Source organism: Acomys minous (assembly GCF_964271855.1).
Source record: "Acomys minous genome assembly, chromosome: 8".
NCBI lineage: Eukaryota > Metazoa > Chordata > Mammalia > Rodentia > Muridae > Acomys > Acomys minous.
In genome coordinates, this window is record NC_140489.1 from 14,575,067 (window position 1) to 14,599,382 (window position 24,316).

Below are 24,316 nucleotides of genomic sequence, written 5' to 3' on the forward strand. Positions count from 1 at the left end.
GCCTGTCTCTACCTCTGCCTCCCACCACCTCTCTAATTAGGATCTATCTTCCTCAACTTGGATCCTCCACAGCCAGATGCAGAGTGTCACAAACTTGCTTCTTTGTCCACTACCTCGCCAGCCCATCTCTCAGCACAATGCCAACATCTGTCCTGTCCTCCATCCCAAGCCTGGCTTCCAGTTACCCACCTCTTTATGGGGCTGAAAACGAGACAGGCCTTCCATTATACACTGCTAGCAAATGTCAGCTTCATTTATGTTTTAGGCCTTTAACTTGTCCATCCTCAGTGTATCTATCTGCTATATGGGCATGATAATATACATGGCACAAATCCGTGGCATGTATTTGAAAGGAACTTCTGTACCACACAAGTCCACATCAGGCGAGGTGGAGTTGCCAGGCCCTTCTGGGGTGAATTCTCCTTACAGGGTAAAGTGAGGTCTAAGTCGAAGGCAACAGTTCACTCAATGCTCACTGTCCAATTGGCTGATGAGAGCTCCAGCTCAGGCCCCACCCCCTGGCCAGCCACACATACCACCGTCCTTCTGTCCTTCCATCTCTGGGACTATCAGAAGACACACAGGTGACCCTCTGCCTCCCGCTAAGCTGGGTCCCCACCCTCTGCACCCTCTCTTTGTTTTATCCTCTTGCCAGTTTGTGGGACTACAATTGCTTGTCTCATTAAAAATAGCTAAGCCAATAAATAATAATTCTCCTGAAAAAGAAGGAGCCACTTTCCAAGCAGGGACCATTTAAAGGCATCTGAGGCCACATTTGCAGGCAAACAGCTCAGTGGGGGCCGTCTCCTCCTTGGAACCAGGGAACTCTTTATAGATTTTAATCACATTTCTCAAAAAAAAACAAAAACAACACTTATTCCCGCATGAAAGACTCATCTCCAGCTTATGGTGAGCAGAGCCAGCTGAGTTGAAGAGCAGAGAAACAAAACCTACAGGGACAATTGTAGCGCAAGTGCGGTGGGGCACAAACCGTTTCCAGACAGCGCCGTGCAGACATTATGTTGTCCTCCACACGTGTAGAACAGAAGTTCCCTAAGAGAGTCAGAGCTCACCCTGGCAAACGACGGTGGGGGATCAACAGCACTGAACCCCTAGAAAGAACACACAGACTCCATCCGGTCCATGAAACCAACTCACTTGAAATTTGCATCCTTAGGAAATATACCACGTCTCAACAGCCTCACCCTGTAAAATGGGACCAATGCTCTCCATCTGACAACCTCTGAAAGCTGCTGCAACCCAGAAAGAGAACAGCCATGACACAGAAGCATCCCCCCCCACACACACATACATGTTACCTTCTGAACTGTGGAAGCTATGCTGTGGAATACTGTCTTCCCACTTCATTGGAAGGGTATACAAAGCAACCCAGTGATGCTATAGGGACCAGATGGGACACTGGCTTTTCTCCCTCGTGACACTGGGGAGGTCTCTGTGACCTCCTTCTCTCTACTGATGGGGGCCCACTAGAGAGCCCTCCCTGTGACTAGGACACTCATGTGTCTGCCGCCAGGTGTGACAAGATGAATCAAGCTTGCTGGAGCTTGGAGCAACCTGAACAGCTCACTACATCCTTTCAACCTGACCTTCTGCCTGAGGGTGGGGGTGGGGGTGTTGGTGACAGCTCTGATAGGATTCACAGCCAAGTTTCCAGTAACCATAGCTGAGGCTCAGGCAGACACCTTGTCAGAAATGATAGCGGGCGGTGATCCGTGCTCCAATGGGGGTGAGCGGGGAGGAGGCGATATGGCTTGTTCCTACGCTCTTCATCAGGGGATTTCTAGGATGGAGCTCTCTCAGGGTGGAGGGAGTACTCCCCAGAGGCATTTAGCAATGCCTGGAAAAACTGGTTTTCTCAACTGGCGGTGCTGCTGGCATCCAGTTTCTAAGAGTCAGGGGTGCAGCTAAGCATCCCACAAAGCACATGGCAGCTCTCTGCAGCAGGGAAAGATCTGGTTCAAAATGCCAATGGTACTGTGCCCTGGGTAGATGTAGTTCAGGCAAATGGTCTTGGAAGGGGGTTCCTGACCACCCACGGTGGTTACTATGAGCCTAGTAGGGGGGTTGTTATCAAAGTAAGGGTCTCTAGCATACAGTTGTGAGTGATGAGTTTTGAGGACTCATGCTGAAATAACACGCAAGCTCATTCAATTCTCTTTTACTATCAAGTGCAGGACTTCTCCAAGAAACATTTGTTTTAACTAGATGTTTCTTCACTCCCAAAGCCGTTAGAGGTCTCCATGTGTACAACCAAGCACACACATTTACAAATCAGGATGCCAGCTCGAGAGTGCGTGAAGTTGGAGCGAGATCCATCATTTGTGTACTCCTTAACCTGTCAAGAGAAACATGCCAAGTACCTTTTATGCCCAAGACACGATGCTGCAGCCTGGAATTCCAGATGAGCTCCAAGAAGGTGCACAGATGGGAGCAGACGTCCCTTAAGAGAGTCAGAGCTCACCATGGCAAATGTAGTCCTTGCAGAACTACATGGACTGGGGTTGAGTTGGTGTGGAGGCCAGTGGCAGAGGCTGGCTACCTGTCCCCAAAGTCTGTTCCTGTCCTCCTACACACATACACACACACACACACGAGAGAGAGAGAGAGAGAGAGAGAGAGAGAGAGAGAGAGAGAGAGAGAGAGACAGACAGACAGAGGCAGAGAGAGAGACAGACAATGACAGAGAGAGAGAGAGAGAGAGAGAGAGAGAGAGAGAGAGAACGCTATATTCTGTGTCCAGGCCCTCTGAACACTGAGCTGTGAGCCAGAAGAGATAAGCGCCATTTGCCTTACTCCATAACAGCCTCCGTGATTGGCCTCTGTTCTTTCCATTTCCTATCCAGATGCTGGGGACCCTGGCATGAGGCCCTGAAATGCCTTTGGGATTCACAGCTGCACTGTGAATGAACATTGAAACCTGAATGGCCCCTGGGGAAGATGACTCCTCAATTTGAACACATACTGCATTAGTCAGGTCTGGGGGAAACACAATGGGCAAGATGGATGGTAGATGGGTAGGTAGATGGCTCGCAAGGCTAAGAAGGCCCACAATCTGCTGTCCTAAGGCAGAGACAACTAATTCTGGTCATGTAACCCAGTCCAAGCCAGAAGGCTCAGACCAGAGGACTTAACACTGCAAGTTGTGGTCCAAAGACCTGACCCCCAGAGTGCAGATACCCAGGGCCAGGAGATGGAATACCTACTCACACATGCTGTCCTTCTTCTCTCTACCATTTTGTCCAATTTGAGCCCTCAACACAGCAGAGGTGATTTTCTTTGCTCACTCTACTGAGCCAAATACCAGTCTTTACAAATATCTTCAGACATTCCCCCAAAATGGTATTTCATCAAATATTTAGGTATTCCTTAGCCCAGTCAAATTGCTACCTAACGCTTCCCAGGCTCACACTAGAGGAAAGGATCGGTCAGCACTGTGTTATGCTACCGACATGTGAGGCTCTCTTTGTTATAGCAGCCAGTGTAACATGTACTGAGAATGAGACTTTGCCCCTAGGCCATCATTTCCAGTACAGCTGGTTGTCTTGTACAGGCCTCACTGCCCAGGGGAGGTTTGCCACACTCATGTGCACATCTTTCTGATTCTTTGCCATGGTTGCTACAGACTGTCTGGATAGGAGAAGCTTCAGGATGCCAATCTTCCTGAGAGGGGAGCTAGGAGACTTGCCTCCTTACATACCCTACAGAAGTACAGAGTCATCCTCAATCTGGGTGCAGAAGAGTTCTATAGATATTTACAATGCACAGAATGAGGGGTAAAATAATGCCTATCACTGCGTTTCAAAGGCAGTATGAGGCTATCCCTTTCCAAGACACCTGGTGTCTTAGTCATGTATCTATTGCTGTGATAAGACACCATGACCAAGGCAGCTTACAGAAGAGTTTCTTTGGGGCTTACAGTTTCAGAGGGTTAGAGTCCAATGACATCATGGCAGCAGGCAGGCAGGCAGGCAGCAGGCATGGCACTGGAGCAATAGCTGAGAGCTTATATCTTGATCAATAAGCATGAGAGAGAACTGAAAATGGCATGGACTTTTGAAACCCCAAAGCCTGCCCCCAGTAACACACCTCCTCCAACAAGGCCACACCTCCTAATCTTCCCAAACAGTTCCACAAGCTGGGCCCCAAGCATTCAACTAGATGAGCTCACAGGGGTCATTTACATTTAATCTAAACCATTGGGTTTGACTCCAGGCTCTGCAATGTAATGTGTGGTGTTAAACAAATTACTGGTGAGAATACGAACTAGAAACTGGTTTTAAAATTATAGGGTAAAAAGACTCCCTGCAAAAAAGAACAGGCTTTTAAATTTTCTTGGCTAAAAGCCAGAAATTTCCCCAGACCTATGGGCAACATAGTCCTTGCCAGAGCTGGAGATGCCTGAAGTGTTTAAGCCAAAATATCCCTGGTTTATCCCTGGCCAGAGAGTGTGGAGATACCAGAAGACGGGGTGTTTTATCCTTAACTCTTTTCCCCTAATGAAGCTGCCCCCTCCATTTCCTGGAAACCATACAGAGGAGGTCACTGAAACATCAGGGCACCTCAGCACCTGAAATGGAGACTTAGACCGACCAGTCTACCCCATCCATCTGGTAAAGCCTTGGCAACTAAAAGGTTCCCCAGTGCTAGTCCGCTTACAGGCACCTCCCTTGCTGGACAGGATCTCTGCTTACTGTCTGCTCAGCTCCCTATAATAAATATTATTTTTCTGTGTGAATTCCATTCCTTGTATCTGAAGGACAAGGACCTGAAAGACACTAGCTTGGGCTGGCTTTGGTGGTCATTCAGTTCCCGGGGACCCCTAGCTTCCTGAGCCAAGATCTCCAAAAGCTAGGAAAGGCTTTCATTGCTCTCAAGGTTACCCCAGGTTACCCCAATATTCCACTATCACTACACCATGTTGGACCCACTCCTGGCATGAGGGCAACATTCTTTTTGCATGAAGAGTGTCGACCCCAGGTCGGGGCCCTTCGTATTGGCCATCATCATTATCGTTCCCAAGCACTCAGCATTTAGCACAGCGTCTCAAAGCAGCGAGTTTGTTGATAGAATGAATAATTCATTAAAAATTATCCAAGGCAGTGAAACACAAGGGGGGAGAGAGAGATTGCTCACCCAAAGCTGATTCAGCTCCCGTAATTAATTCCGAAGATACATTTTGTTGGCGCCTTTTCAGCAAGGATTCTCCCCTAGACTTAATTAGAAAAGCAAAGTCAACATCTTATCAGGGTGCTTATCCTTTTTCATGCTCTTCTTTAAAAAAAAAAAAAAGAAAAGAAAAAGAAAAAACTAAGGCTAGGATGTTATTATGTCTAGCACAGCAAAAGTGTTACCCAGGGTCTTTGCAAAACAAAGAACCAGAGAAGTGTGCTGTGAGCTTCTAAAAGCAGAGCAGAGGAGAGGCAGCCTCAAAGATCCAAGAGACAGTGGGAAGCCCTGTGGAGTGACAGGACAGCTCAATGGCCACTCAAACAGGAAGGACCTAGCCTGGGGCGATGGTGCATGCCTTTAATACCAGGCTCTCGGGGGTCAGGGAAAGGTGTGCCTCTGATGATTTCCAGGCTCCCCAGGACTATAAAGTGAGATACTCTGCTGCTCAACAACAACAACAACAACAACAACAACAACAACAACAGCACAGCAACAAGGGACTGGGGGTTAAAAACATTAGTTGGTCTTCCAGAGGTTTGATTCCAAGCCCACATGACCATGTAGAACTTCAGTCTCAGAGGATCTGATGCCCCCTTCTGGTTTCTACCAGCACTGCATGCATGTGGTGCACAGATACATACATGCTGGTAAAATGCCCATGCACATAAAAACAAACAACAACAACAACAACAAAACAACCCACCACTGCAACAACAAAAAATCTCAAATCTTAACAACAATTGCAAGTCTAGGGGAAGTAAGGTCCTGGGCAGATTCGAATTACCCAAGCTTTCTTTCCGGGAGTCAGTACTACCCCTCTAAAGGCTCTATTTCTAAGCCCCTCCCTGAGAGACCATTGAACACACCTGGGTTTTCCCTCAGTACCTCTCTACCCAGGATCCTATGCAAATGGAATAGTTAATTCCCGCACCTCCATGGCGGGCAACCCTACCATAAGTCTGTGGTCACAGCCCGAAGCCCGCATGCTATATCAAAAGATTAATAAAACCAAGGAGCCGGGAAGAACTCAACAGCGAATGCTTCCACTCTTCCAGAAAAAAAAAAAATCTTGGAAGAGCAGTTGGATGTGTCTTCTAATTGCAAAGGGTGGGAAAAATCAATACTACCCTTTGGGATCAAATCAGTATTTCTAATGCTCTGTGTGTTCACATTGCTGGTGGAATAACATAGGGCTGGTGTAAAGATAGAGCCATCACCACAAGCAAAGCTCTGCTGGATGCCCCACAGCTGGGCAAGGCGTCCAGGTTCATCCAACTCCACCTGTGCTCTCTCCCAGTGCTCTCTCATGGGCAGGGGCCGGGCAGGCTGCAGTGGCCTTGCTGCAGATTCCCAGGGGCTTGGGAGAAGGTGCTTGTTTCCTCTTCAGCAAAAATGGAGCCAGCTGGTGAGGACTGGTGCAATGAGTCCTTGTGCTCTAATTGGTCGGAAATCCCGAGGAGGCGTGGCACAGTTCTTCAGCCAGCCCTGGGCCCTGGAATGCGGAAGGCTTATGGATTGGGACGGAGGAGTCAGAGACTCAGAGCCCTAACACAAAAACTAGGGACTTGACACTCCTGAGCTCAAAAACAAACAAACAAACAAAAAACAAAAACAAACAAACAAACAAACAAGGACTTAAAGCTCTAGATACACCAGTGGGAAGCTTACTGCTCTGAGTTCTGACTGTCAACAGCCTGGTACTAGGCAGCAAGAAAAGATGAGTTTCTCAGCTGAGCATCCTTTGGGGCTGGGGCGGCAGCCATCAAAGCCAAAAAGCGCTGCAACTCTGCAGTGTTGGGAGCTTGCAATACCTCACACACCAACCACCCTCTGCCTTCTGCAATCTTGACTGACTCTACTGCCTTGTCTTTATAACTTTCACTGTTGCCCTGTTCTGTCCTGGAATACCCCCCGCTGCTTCTCTTCATGTGACCAGAGCAGCCTTCTCTACTTACAAAAATCATAAACGTTCAGAGAGATGGAGCCTCTTATTTGGCCTTACTCAAAACTGGAGCTGTCCATCCTAGTTGTGCGGCAGGGAGAGTCCAGTATTCAAATGAGGGATTGTATTACCCCAATCACTGACCTCCTGCTGTTCCTGAGGAAGTGTTCCCTATTTTGTCTTGAATGAGCAAGGCCACAGGCTTACCTAAGGTTTAAAGCCTGTCTTGCCTGGTGCACAGCCTTGCAATGGCTGTCTACAGCAGCCGTGACTGAGGCAAGGCCTCCTGGAGCTGCCCCGGGGGCTTTGGTTGCACTGGTAGTCAGTGTCCCCGAGAGCTGGACATCCATGAGGACCAGGCCAGTCCCAGAGAAGGGGATACTCAGCTGACCCACTCAAGGCTGTTAGGTAGAAAGCTCTGCTGTCTACTATTCAAAGGCCAGAGTAGCTGCCCACTCCTGACAGCTTCACTCATCTCCCGAAAACAACCAAATTATAGGATACTTATAATAAGTATAATAAGACCTAAAGAAATAACCACACCTAACCATCATTCTAGCAAAACTAAGAGCATACAAGCGTCAGCAGCATCTGCAGTTAACAGCAAGTGTCCTCTGCCACAGTGCCCTGAGGACAGTTGGGTCCCTCAGTCTCACTCCTGCCTTATATTAGCACCAAGGATGAAACCACATGTGTGAACACACAACCGTTCTGCACAAAGGCCTCCAAATATACACATTATATACTTCCTTTAATAATTCCAAACACATTAGAATGTTTGCATCCTGGGCAGGGCATGGTGACTCACACCTTTAATCCCAGCACTCAGAAAGGAGAGGCAGGAGAATCTCTGACAGAGCAAGTTCCAAGACAGCTTGGCCTATACAGAGAAACCCAGTCTCAAAACCCAGTCTCAAAACACACACACACACACACACACACACACACACACACACACACACACACCTCTTTGCATCTTGACAGTGCCATGGAGCAGCTTTTAGGACACCAGAACATGTCATATGTCATCTGTGAATGAGGGTAGTCTCCTCACAGGGTCTTTGTAGGACTTAGAAAGTAAATTCATATCAAACGCTGACACAGAATAAGTAAGTTTTCAGCAATTAGCAGCACCAGCACTTGACTTTCTTCCCATGAAGCCGAGCACTCCCCAAGGGCAGAGACTATCTCTCTTCTGTCTTAGCATAGCCACTTTTTGCAGTGTGCATAGCTCCCGCCTTGCCCGCTTCCTGAGACGGTGTACAGTGTTCTCAGCCTTATCTTACCTGATCCAGTTGAGACAGCCAGTCCCGCAATGCATTAATTATTTTCTATTGCTGTGATAAACCCAATGACCGAGGCTCCTTACAGAAGAGAGTGCATTCGGGGCTTGCAGTTCTAGAGGGAGAAGGGTCCATCACTGTCATGGTGGGGAAGGATGGTGGCAGGCAGTCATGGCGGCTGGAGCCGGAAGCTGAGAGTTGAGAGCTTGTATCTGCAAAGGGGGAGCAGGGAGGATGCTGGGAATAGCTTGGGGCTTCTGGAACTCCTGGGACACACTTCCGCCAGCAAGGCTACCTCCTGATCTTCCTGAAACAACTCCATTAAATGGGGACCAAGAAGTGTCTGAGTCTATGGGGGACATTCTCGTTCAAAATACCACGTCCAAGCTGTGACTGACTTCACACTGGTGCCATTCCATAGCACTCTGTCCAAGGTCAGGCCATGTGACTCCGGTGCCCTATCTCAGGACCTGTCTCTGTGGCTCTCACTCTCAGGCACTGAGATCTGCAAAAGAAGAGCCGTGGGAGTTGACATCCTGGGAGCAGCTCTTCGCTAACAGAATAAGCAATGACTCTCCCCTACCTTCTCCGTGTGGGACAATGGTTCTCAACCTTCCTAATGCTGCGACCTTTGAAAACAGTTCCCCGTGTTGTGGTGACCCCCAACCATAAACTTATTCCCATTGCTACTTCATAACTGTAATCTTGCTACTGGTATGAACTGTAAATATCTGCTATGTAGGTTGTCTAATATGAGACCCCACTGTAAGGTCCATTTGACCCCCAAAGGGTCACGACCCACAGGTTGAGAACCACTGATGTGAGAGGCCAGTGCGCTAACAGCTTTAACACCCAGACAGTTTAATAATGCCTCCTGCACTGTGTTATCTACTTATTTTATGCCCATAGGCCCTCATTCTTGGCTTTTGACATTAAAATCTATAAAGTAAAAAAAAAAAACCTACGATGAGTCTTTCCATCCGCTGGCAGGGCGTGGGGAGAGGCAAGGGAAGCAGTTCTTCCTCCCATGTTCTCACCACAGGGAGCAGTGACCTCATCCACACAGGTCCATTCCTAGGAAGGGACCCAGCGGCAGGGTCTTCACTCTTCCTTTCTTCACCCATCTTCCACGCACCCAAGCAAATGCTTTTCCTCCTGTTGACTTTAATTTCCGGCAATTCTTTACTTCCTGCTGACTGTACTTCCTGTCAATTCTTTACTCCTGCTGACTGTACTTCCTGTCAATTCTTTACTTCCTGCTGACTGTACTTCCTGTCAATTCTTTACTTCCCGTTGACTCTACTTCCAGCTGTCTCTATTTTCTTGCTAGATTTCGCAGCAGCTCGTGCCAGCCATCCCTGTCCTTGTAGGGGCCGCCATCTTCCTCCTCTTCGTGGGCGGTGGCCATCACCAGCCACCCTGTTCAGTATTTTATGAAGCAAGACCTCGTTTAGTGTTATATAACCCACTCTGGAGTTTGTGACCTGCCGGATTCACAGTTTAAAAGACCTCACTGTGATGTCAGGGGTGATAAAGACAGGAGGAGAACGGAGACAAAATAAACCAGCCAATTTAGACAATTTTTAGGCTACTGAAAGAATGCAAAGAACAGAACAGAGCTGGCAACAACAATAACAACAACAACAACAAATCCCAAGCAGCAGGGGATTTGGCAGGAGAAGTTTTTTGAGTTCACCTTTTCTCTATCTCTTCTTCCCCGGGGATTCCTGCAACTCAGGGACCTCAGCTCCAGGATTTCAGTGGGAGGGAGCAAGCTTGCAGAGTCTAAACAAAACAAGCACTTTCAGCATCAGGGGACTCACGAACCCACTGTGAGCTGGCATCTCATCCTCAGATGAAAGTGCTGTTTCATCTCCAGGCAGAGCACAAAGCAGCCAAGGGGAATTAAATTAATAAGCTGCATAACGGACAAAGACCCGCTCCATCCTATCTGTGAGTCACTCCGGCACGGAGGAGGCCCCCAGCTCTGGAGCAGGTTAACAGGGGACTGTCACCTGGGGACAGGAAGCATGATGGCCGTTTGTATAATTATCCTTGTCATCTGCAGGCATCTGGAGTAGAGGAAGTCCAGGACCAGCTTGTCTACAGCTAGACCTAAAGTATAATATAATGATTATTCATGGAGTATTTAAATGCATCTGGGTTTTTTTTTAATGTAGGTTTTTTTTTTTTAAACAGCAACCATCATGTTTTGTTTTCACAGCTCTCCGAAGGTCATTTTTTTTTTTCTTTTCAATTTACAGATGAAGAAACCAAGGCACAAAAATGAAGGGGTTTCATTAGAATCATGTGATGGCTGCTTCTTTCCATAGCCTGATATCACATTGAAGTTCTTCTTTAATCTCTTTGAAAGATTATATTGCACAAGTTGGAAATACTTCCCTAGTCCAAAAGAAGGGGCCGTCATGATTAGCCTGATTTTGTTTTTTAAGTTTTTTAAAAATTATTTTTATTATTTATTATTTTAAGTTGTTTTTTTAAAGTTATTTCTCATCTGGGCCTCTTTCCTTTGGTTTACGGCTTTTTTGGTTGTGGTGGATGCATACCCCAGGATGATCCGGGTCACATGACTTTCAAACCAATGACTATCCTTTTCTCATAACTGTCAGCATCCCATGTGCCTTTTACTAAAACTTAATGGTCCTTTAACCTTAATGATGAGCATCCTTGAACTAAGTGACAGCAGACAAACAGCAAAGGGCCGGTGCTGTGAGCATACCCACCCTGAGTTCCCACAAGCAATACTGATGGCACATGTGAACAAAGCTACTGTGGATGTCTGTGTACACATATTTACATCCATGTACATCACACAAATAGAAAAGAAATCTCCCCCACCCCCAAACTCAGCAGCTCAAAGTACAAATGCTAATTTCCTCACCCAGTTTTTCAGGGCCAGGTGTGAGTTTCTCACCATGGTGGTTGAATTCACCTGTAACAGGGGGATTTGCTTCCTACTTACACCTGTGCTTTAGGCAGGCCTTGGATTTATCTCAATTTCGCTTGACACTCCCCTCCCTATACATCCACACAAATACCATTCATCCCTTTCATTACACTGGAAGAAACTAATGCGAAGATCCAGGAGAAATTCTTTGGGGGCAGCTTTTGCCTCTGATAGAACTTCACAACTCTAGTGTCAAATGCACAGTGCTCCTCATGCCACCGCCCTTATTATCTCTGCCTCTTGTTTTCCAACACTAGAAGCAGTTCGCAGCCCTGCCCCACCCATGTTACCAGTGTCCTGGGTACCACACTGTGTGTCGAGGGTGGGGTTCCCACGCATCACAGTTTAGTTATGCATTGCTTCATGAAGCAGATACAGAATTTTGAAGGACAATCTTGGCTCACAAGACGTAAATAAGGTTGGCTCTACTAAACAATCTATAATCACAGCTACTTGGGATGCTGAGGCCGAAGGATCAAAATTCAAGGCCAGCCAGCCTGGCGTGGTGGCGCACACCTTTAATCCCAGCACTCGGGAGGCAGAGGCGGGCGGATCGCTGTAGTTCTAGGCCAGCCTGGGCAACTTACCAAAGCCCTATCTTAAAGGAAAAGGTTTAAGGGTGTGTGTGTGTGTCAGGGGCTGAGAAACAGGAATATACAGTTCTGTAGTGAAAGGTAAAAGATCCCAGGTTCAAACCTGTATACATATTTAAAGTGGGCTGGAGAGATGGCTCAGTGGTCAAAAGCACTTGTTCTGACTGAGGACCCAGATTCGGTTCCTGGACCTACATAGTGGCTCCTAACCATCCCTAACTCCAGTTCCAGAGGGTTAGAGGCCATCTTCTGACCTCCATGGGCCCTGCATGCACATAGTGCACACCCATACATTCAGACAAAACATTCATACAGAAATCTAAAGTAATTAATAAACATCTTTAAAGTTGAGTAAAATTTTCCAATTTGAGCTGAAATCCTAAACTGCTCCCTCCTCTACATGGCAACACCAAGAAAGAGGCACCGGTCCTGTCAGATGTTAGGTCTTGGTTCTTAAAAATGAACTTCATCTCCATGGCCATAGAAATATTTTGACATTTTCCTCCCAATGAGTTTTTAAACTGTGTTCTTTGCTTGCTCATCCCTATGAATGAATTGTGAAAAAAAAAATAATATATAATATATATATATATATATATATATATATATATATATATATATATTTCCTGAAATGAAAGCATTGCTGGGAGAGATAAGTTACATGGCAATTGTTGGTGAAGATTTAATTCCTAACTGAAAAGTCAGTGTAAGGATGCCTCCCTGGGGTGAATTAGCTAAACGACAGAGAGAGATAAAAGCTAAGATACAGAGGGTAGACTTAAGCATCAATACTCTCTTACTAAGAATTGCAAAAGAGGAAATAAAGAAATGAGAGAAAGAGAACACTTGAAGATGTTATAGTTAAGAATTTTCTAGACCTAAAGAAATCCCATCTTAGGTCTCAGGCTAGAACAGACGTGCCACTACCCAAGCAAGAACTGCCTTAGACAGACCATGGTTTGGTTTGGTTTCTTAAAGATTTATTTATTATTTATACAGTATTCTGCCTGCGTGTGTGCTTGCCTTCCACAAGAAGGCACTGAATCTCATTACAGATGGTTGTGAGCCACCATGTGGTTGCTGGGAATTGAACTCGGGACTTTGGAAGAGAAGAGCAGATGGTACCTGTGCCTAACTCTTGTGTCACAAGGAAATACAGAGAAGAGGGCTTGGTGCTATGGGCAGACACCTGCCATCTCCCCTTTCTTAAGGCCCCACCCCCCTGGGTTCTTCTTCTAGAACAGTCTAACTCCAGAGGCCTGGAAGGGCTCCCAATCCATTCTCCCTCTCCCCCCCCCCCCACTCTCTCTCTCTCTCCCCCCCTCCTCTCCCCCCCCTCTCTTTCTCTCTCTCACTCATTCTTAAAGGATTTATTTATTATTATGTATACAGTGCTCTGCCTGTGTGTACACCAGAAGAGGGAGGGCATTAGATCGCATTATAGATGCCTGTGAGCCATCATTTGGTTGCTGGGAGTTGAACTCAGGACCTCTGGAAGAGCAGACAGTGCTCGTAACCACTGAGCCATCTCTCCAGCCCCTAATCCACTTTCTTTATGAGCTGCAGGTGTTGCTGCATGGTTAGCCCTAAGGGCCACGCCTGTAGTCCTAGAACAGGTCGTCCCTTTGATCACTGCTTGCACGCACGTGGAACCCAGACAAGGAGGTTGGCATCTTTGCACCTAGCTAGAGCACTCCACGAAATGCTTGGTGCAAAAATGTCATGCACAAAACTACAGGCTTTTCTGAGCTCACGTCCGGGGTTTCAGTCTCTCCACCACACCGTTCGACCATGAAGCGACGTTATTGGAGGATCAGAGACAGCTGAGAGGCCCGCTTAGACACAGCTTGCTGTACTCACTCATTGCAGGAAATGGGAGGCCCCGAGGCCAAGCTGGCAAAGGATTGACCGAGTTCACAGGTGACAGCAGTCAAGTGGAAATGAGACCTGAGGCAGGACACAGAGGCATCAGTTTAGGGTGACTGCTTTTGGGAAATACCCGGGCTTAGCCAGTGGGAGTAACGAGAGAAAGATTCAAAAGGGAATAGAAAAGACTAAAGCCCTGGCTCATGGGCCAGGGCCCTCAAACAATGAAGATAACAATCTTCCAGGCTCCTCCTGCTAGAGTCCACATAATAGCTATTGTTCCATTACCCTTCCCACCCACGCTCACCCACCCCTTTGTAGAATTTACATGACAAAAGTATCAAAGCCACCACTTGCCCCATGCCAATTTCATTTTTCTTGTCCCGGAACCCTTCTGAAACACCCCCACAAGAACGGGGTCTACTCTTGCTCAGTATTAAAAGGCCCTTGTACAAAGTTACAATAGTATTTTCAGAGTGAGGAGAAAAGAAATCATGTTAGTAGAACCCTTGCCTAACAATGTTTCCCAACACCACATAGGAAAGAAACCAACAAAGTCAGTGACATGCTCCTGGGGCCACGGATGGGCCTGGGATGGGCCAGCCTGGCTCCTGGGGGGGACTCTTCCACGCTTTGCCACAAAAGCTGTGCCCAGCAGCACAATTTAAACTGGACTGGTGGGCCAGTGGGAAGGCTCAGTGGGTGAAGGTGTTTGCACCGAGCCTAGGACATCCTGAGTTCCATCCCAAGGGCCACATGACAGAAGAAGGGACAACTGGCTCCACAGTGCTGTTTGAGACCCTCACATGCCCTACTCACATGGCACGTGCTCCAAAATACAGTTATTTGTTTGTTACTTATCAGTTATTTGTCCGTTATCTTCTGATCCCTAAGTCTGCACTCACCCAGAACTTTCCCGCCAAGCCTATTCTTCATCTTTCTATGCAGCTATCTGGGTGTGGAGACAAAGAGCCCAGCTACAGGGAAATGAGCTTGTGGGCCTTTTCTTCATCTGCATGCACCTGGCTGACCTCAAGCCATCTTGGCATGTCTGCGGGAGTCTGACCAGATGCCCACACTTGATCACTCACTGACCTTCCAAAGACCACAAATGGCTCCCTTGGTGTGTCCTCAGACAGAGGGAAAAGAACCAGAGGGTGAGGCGCAGAACAGCCAGCTGAAAGGTTGTTTGAGCAGCAGGCCAGGAGCTGGTTTTACATGGTTTTCATTCATTTCTTTAGTTGCCTTAATGGACATGTGTTACTGTAAAATAAAGGGAAGTTGTTTTTCCTTATTTGTTTACACTGAGAAAGTTTTGATTGAGCAATTCAGAAGGTTTCCAAAGCACTGCTCTTTGGGTTACTGTAAAGAAGGATTTCTTTTTAAACATGGGTCTGGAATGGCACGTTCATAAAGCCGGAGTACAAAGACAGAAACCCATTTCGCAAGACCTGTTAGAAGATCACAACCTCTTCAGAGCCATGGAAAAAGTCATGGGGGAAGAGGGAGGGGGCTGAACTTTGCAAAGGAAATTGCCACTGACACCCAAAGGCTGAAGGCGACAGAGAGAACCCTGGAGGGTCCAGGCGTGAGCAAGGCTTCTCGGGTTTCTGATCTCAGAAGATGTGTAGATGGACCTCTCTCTGGGTGGCCTGCCATCGGGGTGTGGCTTGAGTAGCAATTCACAGTGCAGTTGCTTTGGACCTTGGGGGGTCTCATTATAAAGGAAGCAGAGAGCAGTGTCTCCTAAGACACGTCTAGGTACCTTTGCTGCAGCCCAGTGTACCCGGAGGAGAAGGGCAAGACCGCCTGGGGCCCTTTAAGAAGCCCTCGGTCTGATGGGGTCAGGTCTACAGGCCTAGACCCTGCCCGTATTCCAGAAGTCCACCTGGTTGTCCTTCATCCCATCCTTGTGGTTCACCCCACCCACCCTGCCCAGCCCCTCTTCCGCCCCCCCCACCGCCCCGCCTCACTCCAAAGGGCGGCAGGCGCAGGTGCACACCTGGTGGCAATAAATAGCCCAGGTTCTTAAGCCCACCACCAGGGAGTAGCTTTTCAGAAACTGCCTTTTCGCTTTTCTGCTTCTTGCCCCGACCGGATGTCATGGCTGAACACCAGGCGCACAGGCCAGAAAAACCCAGACACCCCGACCGCCTATGGGTCTGGGAGAAGAACGTGTACTTGGATGAATTTCGTCGAAGCTGGCTCCCCATAATCCCCAAGGTACCAACCGCCTTGGGGTTGGGCCAGCAGGGTTGGGCAGTAGGGATGTGCTCTGCCTGGGCCTGGGAGCCCTGGCAGCTGGAGACAAGCAGACAGAGGGTTCTTGTGCCTGAAACAGGAGGACTAGGGAGGCCGCAGATGAAAGTACTCTGAGTTGGGCCTGGTGGGCCTGGAGGAGGGTGGGGGCACCCGGAGGACAGTGGACAAGCTCCTCTCACACACGCCCTGGGGTGTGGGACTATCATTTGGGGTGAAACAAAGTTTTCCTAAACCATAAAAATTGAAATATCTTGAAGTTAGCGGGTAGTATCCATGTTGGTAATAAGATTTAACTTTTGCGGGTGGAAGCCGGGGGGGGGGGGGGGCGGGGGGGAGCGGGGCGGTGTCTTTTGAATGTTGGTGTTTTCAAAGGAAATCTCGTCTAGAGGTGCTTTCCGGCAGAAATTACTGAAAGACGTTCCACTTGGAGAGCCAAGGGAAGCCATAAAAGCCAGATTAAACAGCTGAGACACTGCGATATGCTAGCAAGTAGTTAGGAACTGGGAGCTCTCTCCACTCCGGCAAGGTTGGGGCTGGTGAACCTCGAAGACATGGGGTGCTGCCAGCAGATGGTGGAACCCCAATCCAGGCTCTTAAAGTTACACTCCTGCTGTCATTTTACGATATTAAGTTTACATATATCTAGGTTTTTTAGAAAGTTAAATATGAACTTTTAAGTCGGATGGGTGAAAACAACATAGGTGGGTATTTGTTTGTTTGGTTGGTTTTTTGAGACAGGGTCTCTTTGTGTAGCCCTGGCTGCCCTGGACTCGCTTTGTAGACCAGGCTGGCCTGGAACTCACAGCAATCCGCCTGCCTCTGCCTCCCAAGTGCTGGGATTAAAGGCGTGCGCCACCACGCCTGGCGGTACTTCTTTTTAATATCAGGTTAACAAGTATCTTTTCACCTACACCATGAACCAGGGAGTATTTCAGAGCTGCTGTAGGTGTTGTCTGAACAGGAGCCGGACGGAAGGAAACAGGGTTCTTAGCTTGTAAACATTGACTTACGTTGATGAGGAAGAAGAAGAAAGCAATTTGTAACAGTTGTTAGGCTACTGACTTAAGTATTGGCTGAGACCTCCAAGTGCTTACACACCTGGCGTGGAGATCTAAACTGTTTCAATTTATTGAATTGGCAGAATGTTTCACAAAACTTTTCATCTTGGAAAACCACGGGTTAAACAAGTGTGAGCTCTTAGTGTAGATTCCAAGCCCAGGTCTGTGAGTCTGGGAGATCCCTATTATTGGGAAGGTGGTGTGATGGGGAATTGGGTAGCCAACGCAGTAATGAGGCAGGTGGTGAGTCCTGTGGGCAAAAGCAGAGATGGGGAGGGGAGGCAGTTGTACTGTGCTGCATCGTGAACCCACAGTTTATAGTTGCATGTCTTGGTTTGTTTGTTGTTTTTCGAGGCAAGGTTTCTATGTATCGTAGTCCTGGCTGCCCTGGATCAGGCTGGCCTGCATCATACAGAGATCCACCTGCCTGCCTCTGCCTCCCAAAGGCTGGGATTAAAGGTGTGTGCGTGTCATATTTTGGAATCATTTAGTTTGGAGTTTCAAATTGCTTTTTCTACCCCGCCCCCCTCTCCTCAGCCCAACAGTGCTGATGAGCAAACCCAGGCCTCTGTGCATAATAGATGATAATAGAGCCCAGCCATTATACACCACTTTTTGAGACTTGGTCTTTGTTACTTAGGTTGACCTTAAGCTGCCTTTATAAGTAGGCCTTGAATTTACAATCCTCCTGCCTCAGCTTCCTGACTAGTGCATTGCAGGCCTGTGCCCCTTGGCCCACCAGGTCTTAAACCCAGGGATCTTGTAGAATTTCATTGTACAGACTTCTTTGTTTTATTTGTGTGTTTGGGCAATGATTTGTTTGTTTTTGGTTTTTCCATTCCCAGATTGTCGGGTAAAACTCACTTTCAGGAGCTGGTGATTTAGGTGAGAAAGGAAAGGCTCTTGCCCCCAAACCTGATTGCCTGATTTGAGTCCCAGGACTCACATGATGGATGAGAACTGACTCTGAAGTTATAGCACATTTGTGCCTGTGTGGTGTTCACCCTTAAGTTCAGCACTTGGGAGGCAGAAGCAGGTGGATCTCGTAAGTCTGAGGCCAGCTTGGTCTATAGAGCAAGTTTCCAGGCCAGCAAGAGTGATATGGGGAGAGCCTGCTCCAAGACAACACATTTTAACTCATGTCGGTTAATAAAACTAGATATGGTTTTATGTGATATTCGTTTTTTCATAGACATATGTTTGAACAAAGGGCAGCCAAAAAGGAAGCTAGCTCTTGGTAGATTGTGGGGAGGCTTGCTGTAGACTGTAAGAGCCCCAGACATAAACAAGGCAAGGTGGCTGGAAGGAAGTAGACAGAGCTGAACAAAATGGTGGGAGAAGAGGGAATCAACATAGGCTTTGTGGATTTCTGTGGAACCCAGACTTGCTCTGCCCAGGAGGGGAAGACATCGTGAGTTCAGCAGGTAGGCATATGAGTCTCATAGCCCCACCCTGGCATGTAGAGGCAGTAGGTGAGGAGGTAAGTTGCCACAGCCCAGAACAGACATGCCAGTGATGGAGACATGCTGCCTGCCACCAGATTTAAAGTGTTAGAAATGAGAAAACGACCACACAATCCAAAGCATCCCACCAAGACATAGGTACTTCTGTAGGTTTCATAGCTGAGACAGAGGGGTCCTGTGTCCCACACTTCTTGGTCAAGAGTTCAGCCTCACATTCTTATGTGACCTGCAGATGATAAAGCAAAGTACAACTTTGAGAAGGGAATGCAATTTTTTTCTTTTTTTTAGGGAATGCAATCTTGAGTACATAGATAGTAAAAAAAAAAAAAAAAAGTTGACTGGAAGAGGGACTCTTGCCGGATGCACCATGCCAGCCTCTTTATTTATTTATTTATTTGTTTTATTTTGTTTTTTCGAGTCAGGATTTTTCTGTGTAGGCCTTGACTGTCCTGGACTCACTCTGTAGACCAGGCTGGGCCTCGAACTCATAGTGATCCACCTGCCTCTGCCTCCCAAGTGCTAAGATTAAAGGCATGCACCACCATGCCCGGCCATGCCAATCTCTTGAAAGATGGTGTTTCCTTTATCTCCCTCAACCTCGGATAAAAAAAGACAGTGTGGTTCATTTATAGTTTCCACAGGTTGGTCCATGGATAGACACCTCCTTTGAAAGAGGATAATGGACGAAATCAGAGTCAAATCCCTGGCAGGGCTGGGTGAGGTTAGGAAAGCTCTTGCCTTGCGACTATAAGGTCTTGAGTTCGATCCCCAGAGTTCAAGCTGAGAAACCCAGTGTGGTAGACATCGCTAGTGATCCCAGCATTGGGGAAGCCGGTATACTCAGACCTCTGGGCTCCACTGGCCAGCCAACATAGTCAGTTTGTTATTTTGTTTGTTTAGCTGGTTTTTGGAGGATGTTGTTGTTGTTGAGGTTGAGATTTTGCATTTTGGTGAGCTCCAAGTCACTAAGAGGTGCCTCAAATAAGTAAATAAGTAAATAAATAAATAAATGAAACAAAGAAAAGTATCTTAAGAAATGATACTGGAGGTTGTCCCCTCTGCTACCTACACACACACACTTGCAACCAAGCTGGAGGACTTCATGGCTTATGCTAGCAACAGGAGGGTGGGCCCCCTGAAGGAAGATAGGTGCCGGCCCAGCCAGAGTCCCTAAGACTGTATGCAACCTGCTGCGGAGCTGCTGCCAGGGGCAGAATCTGTGCTTAGTCTGCTGGGTCAGCGCCAGGCTGCTGAGTGACGGGGTGGACACTGCTCGCCGTGCCTGGAGGAGCCCTGCAATGGTAAGCAGGAGGTGAAGGTGTGTTCTGTTCCTTCCTCTTGCAGAATGAAGGGAAGTTACAGGTGCTTTTGCGCCAGGAAGATGTCCCCTTGGGCGCCGGTATGACCCCAGCACAGCTGGAGCCATATGAGCTGCCTTTAATGTGGCAACTATACCCAGAGGACCGGTACCGAAGCAGTGACTCCGGGTTCTGGAAATAGTGTACCACATGAAGGCAAGCACAGCTCACCCCAGGGACTAAGTGGGTAGTCTCAAGTGGTCTTCGTCTCTGGTCCTAGCATGGTCTAGCTCTATCTTCCCTCCATCCTAGCACCAACAGTTAAGCTGAGTGCAGATGTGTGTGTTTGTTTAAACTGGTTAGAGAGAGACAACAGGTCTTCGCCTAACCCCTTTGCACATCGAGCCTCTGAGGTAGTCATTGAGTGAGACCAGTAGAGAGAGCCACCTCAGGTTTTAGTGCTGCTCCAGGGCTACGAAAGCTAGGCCGGAATGAAAGGGGGGAAATCTCCATGCTGGTCTGCTCACTCTCTGGCCTCTCTCCCTTCCCCACCCTCAGTTCAAAAACGTGGAGGACCTGCTACTTGAAAAGATGGACTCCGATGATGACGACGGAGGCGGCAAAAAAACCAAGGACGACGACAACGACGATGATGATGACGATGAGTAATCTGCGACATGGTGAGCACTCTGGAGCTCCCTTAGGAGGAAGGGGGAGCACCCTTCTCCATGAAGGCTGTGTCAGCCCCCTCCCTAGCAGCTGTCCTCAGAGAGTGCCGAGGGTGGGACAAGCTTCCCGGAAGTGGCCTTTGTCTCTCTTTTACCACTGTAAGGAGCTCTGGCTCCAGCCATCTTTTACAGGCTCCACAAGTCACCACTGCTCACGATCAGTTGTCCATTAAGATACCAACTGGGCCATCCCACCACCTCAACTGGGGAGCCACAGATGTTATGTTAAGGAAGCGTCCTCCAAATTTTCTTACCCACTCCCAAGAGCTCATCCGAACCAGTTCCATTTCTTTCTTTATATTTTATTTATTTATTTGTTTGTTTTTCCGAGACAGAGTTTCTCTGTGTAGCCTTGGCTGTCCTGGACTAGCTTTGTAGACCAGGCTGGCCTTGAACTCAAAGCAATCCACCTGCCTCTGCCTCTCCCCAGTGCTGAGATTAAAGGTGTGCACTAGCACCGGCCGGCTCCATTTCTTAATACTACATGAGATATGAGGCACAGCATAGGGAGCCACCTGACACCCACCCAGCAGCCCTGCTACCTGCTCCTAGTCTGTGCCTCTTATCCTGCCTTCTTGCCTCTCCTCAGGTCCTGCAGCTCCTGTCTCGCTTGCCCACCCTGGGCCCTCAGTGGAGATGTTTGTACTTGTATTCACTTTGTTTGCCAAAACTCGTCCTCTGTCCCCTACGCTGGGCTCCAGGAAGAAAAAGCTGGCCAGAGGCTGCTCCTCCCATGATCCTACAGTTTGCTCAGCTGTCTTGGTGGTCCTCAGCTCTGCTGCCTCCCTGACGAGTGGCACCACAGCAGATCCGGTTCTTAGCATTTCCTCTGCGTGCCCAGTGGTATCTGTGTCTCTGATTTCTTAGCCTTTCCCTTTTGTCCCTCAGGACAACTAGTTTTGAACTTGCCCACTCCTTCATTGGTCCCTCGGCTGTACGTGCACCATGAGGAACAAGGCCTAATCATTGGAATCTGGCCAGGCACCAAGATGCTGTGCCTGTATCCACTTGACCTGTAAACCCCCACCTACTCAACAAACTTAGGCTTGGTTGCAAAGCACTGTAAGGCCTGAGAGCTCCACACCTCTCCTTAGAACCCAGGAGCTTACAGGCAGAGATGTGCAAACCTGGAGTCTACTGCCCTCAGTAGAGCAGGAGGCCAGGCAGTGGAGCTGGTTCAGATGAGCCCCCTCAGATTGCCCATTTGTGGGCTCCCCCTTCAAGAGTGACCATATACCTGGATGATGATGATGTATTTAATGTAAACACTTTATGTTGCTGATTAAATGTGTTCTTTGCCTAGCTTGTGCTGAATCAGCTTCCATCTTGACCTGGATGCTAATAATATAAGGGAGAAGCCAGGGTCTTCCTGTGAGGATGCTACCAGGGAATGTCTGGGGGATTTCGTGTATTTCTGCTTTAGAGATAAGGCTGGACTTGTAAAGTTTTACATAGCTTGATTCTCAAACCCCAGTGCTCTAGGAGTTCTGATTTGAGAACCATTAGAGGCAGCAACTTCAGAACATCCTTCTTTGGCCAGTCCTGGTACCCAACCCCTTGGTATGGTCCAACCTTCTCCTCATACCCTGAGTACCGTCAGGTCCAGATGCTCTGCTGTCTCCTGGAAGGCCCAGGGGGTATCGCTGCACATGGGCCTCCTAGTCTCAATGCCAGCAAGCGGTCTCTCACAGGAAACTGCGCCCACCACTCTACCACTCCAGTGCTAACAAAACATCCACTGCAGCCCATGGCCTGCAGTCACAGCCTTGCCTACCTGTGCCCTGTCCCCTGCTGGTTTTCATGACCGGCTGGCCCTCATTCTCCTTATGAGTAGGGCCTCAGAATACAAGAGACACCTTATAGAGAAAAGGAGCCAGAAGGGGCCTGGTGACACCCCGCTTTCTTCCTATCTCTGTGTTACTTTAGTCCACAGAGCTGTCCTGAAGATGCAGTTGAGTAAGAAAAGTAAAGTGCTCTGAACATACAACAAGAGTACAGTAATAAATCCACTTCCTCTCATTTACAGTCTGTGGACTAAAATCATGGTCACCTGTGTTCGTTAATTTGATTGTCACCTTGATAGGATCAAATTTTACTTAAGAGTCTAGGTGGTGGTGGTGGCTTTGGTGGTGGCTCACATCTTTTATCCCAGCACTCGGGATGCAGAGGCAGGTGAGTCTCTTGAGTTTGAAACCAATCTTGTCTACAGAGCTAGTTCCAGGATATCCAAGGCTACACCAGAGACCCTGTCTCAAAAACAAAAAACAAACAAATCACCTAGGAGGCAAGCAGAACTGATAAAATGAACACACATACACACACACACACACACACACACACACACACGGGCTTTATTTAAGATTTACTTCTTTATTATTTATACAGTATTCTGCTCCCATGTGTGCTTCCATGCCAGAAGAGGGTACCAGATCTCATTATAGATGGTTGTGAGCCAGCATGTGGTTGCTGGAAATCGAGCTCGGGACCTTTTGGGGGAACAGACAGTACTCTAAATTGCTGGGCCATCTCTCCAGCCCAACACATGAGCATTATTAGAGTGGTTTACAGGCTGTTGTCCAGATAGTGGAACAGGAGAGAGCTACAGACACTTGTCATTACCCCCAGGAAAGGAACAGTCATTTGCAGGACTCTTGTTGGACACACATCTGGCTGCCATGAACTGTCCTGGGTGCTGTGGTTACAGCAGCCAGCAAAGCAAGGGCCTTCTATGAGCATACAGATTCTGCTCTGAACAATGGTAAACTCAGAAGAAAATAAGAGTGAAGGATTCTTGCCTGAAGGTGGCTTTGTGGACATGTCTGTGTGCCGGGCATGCACTTGTATGCATATGTTCGAGTGAATGTGGAAAGCCAGAGGTCAACTTTCTCTGTTGCTTTCCACTTTCCTTTTTGAGACAAGTTCTCGTGCTGAACCTGGGGCTCCCTGATTGCCTAGACTAGGTGGCCTGCACGTCCCAAGAGAGGTAGGCAAGCACAGGAATGCCTGGCAATCCAAGGTACCCTTAGCCGTCCCTTCCCTGGTATGACAACACCTAGCACGTTCTGTCCTTGAAGTGACACCTATTAGGGAAGGAGAAACCCTATTTACCATCTCATGGACATGCATGACAGGTTGTAAATATGCTTAGAATTATGTATGCACCCCCCCCACACACACACAGGTCATCTAAAATTATATCTCATTTGTCAATTATCAGAGAATCACTCAATCTTCACCCCCATGGTCACCTCTGCTCAGAAAACTCACTCGGGCCTCCTGAAGGATGTGCTTTCTGAATCCAATTCTCATTCTGTAGAAAGCACTCTATGCTTTTTTTTTTTTTTACTATTACTTCTATGTCTTGTCTATTTGTTTGAGACACCAAGGACCCTGGACATCATGTCATGGGATGCCCTGAGACTCATAACTCAGGGATGCTTTTGACTCTGCCCCTTCTACAATACTGGGATTGCATGTGTGCCCTACTGGGCCCAGTGTTTAATGTGGCTGCCGAAGATCTGACCTCGTACTAATGTTTGCCCGGCAAGGACGTTACTATCTGATCCATCTCCCAAGCCCCAAACTCATTGTGATAAACAGGACCTAATATGAAATCTCTCTTTATTACTACACTTCTAAGGATATGGTGCGGTTTTGTTAATTTT

The 24,316-nt window shown here is 47.9% G+C and overlaps 1 protein-coding gene across 2 annotated transcripts; it reads left to right on the forward strand.

Annotated features, from left to right (window-relative positions):
- Nucleotides 1-15,853: 15,853 nt before the first annotated feature.
- Nucleotides 15,854-21,953, forward strand: TCL1A (TCL1 family AKT coactivator A). Of its 2 annotated transcripts, none has more exons than XM_084792564.1 (3): nt 15,854-16,065; nt 19,970-20,139; nt 20,482-20,534. In XM_084792564.1, exons 1-2 carry the CDS (start codon nt 15,946-15,948, stop codon nt 20,123-20,125), a joined length of 276 nt encoding a protein of 91 aa, XP_084648690.1. In that variant the 5' UTR covers nt 15,854-15,945; the 3' UTR covers nt 20,126-20,139; nt 20,482-20,534. The 2 variants fall into 2 exon arrangements, with proteins under 2 accessions (XP_084648690.1, XP_084648689.1); XM_084792563.1 differs by lacking the exon at nt 19,970-20,139 and adding an exon at nt 21,241-21,953 and having other exon boundaries at nt 15,857-16,065; nt 20,482-20,603.
- Nucleotides 21,954-24,316: the final 2,363 nt, after the last annotated feature.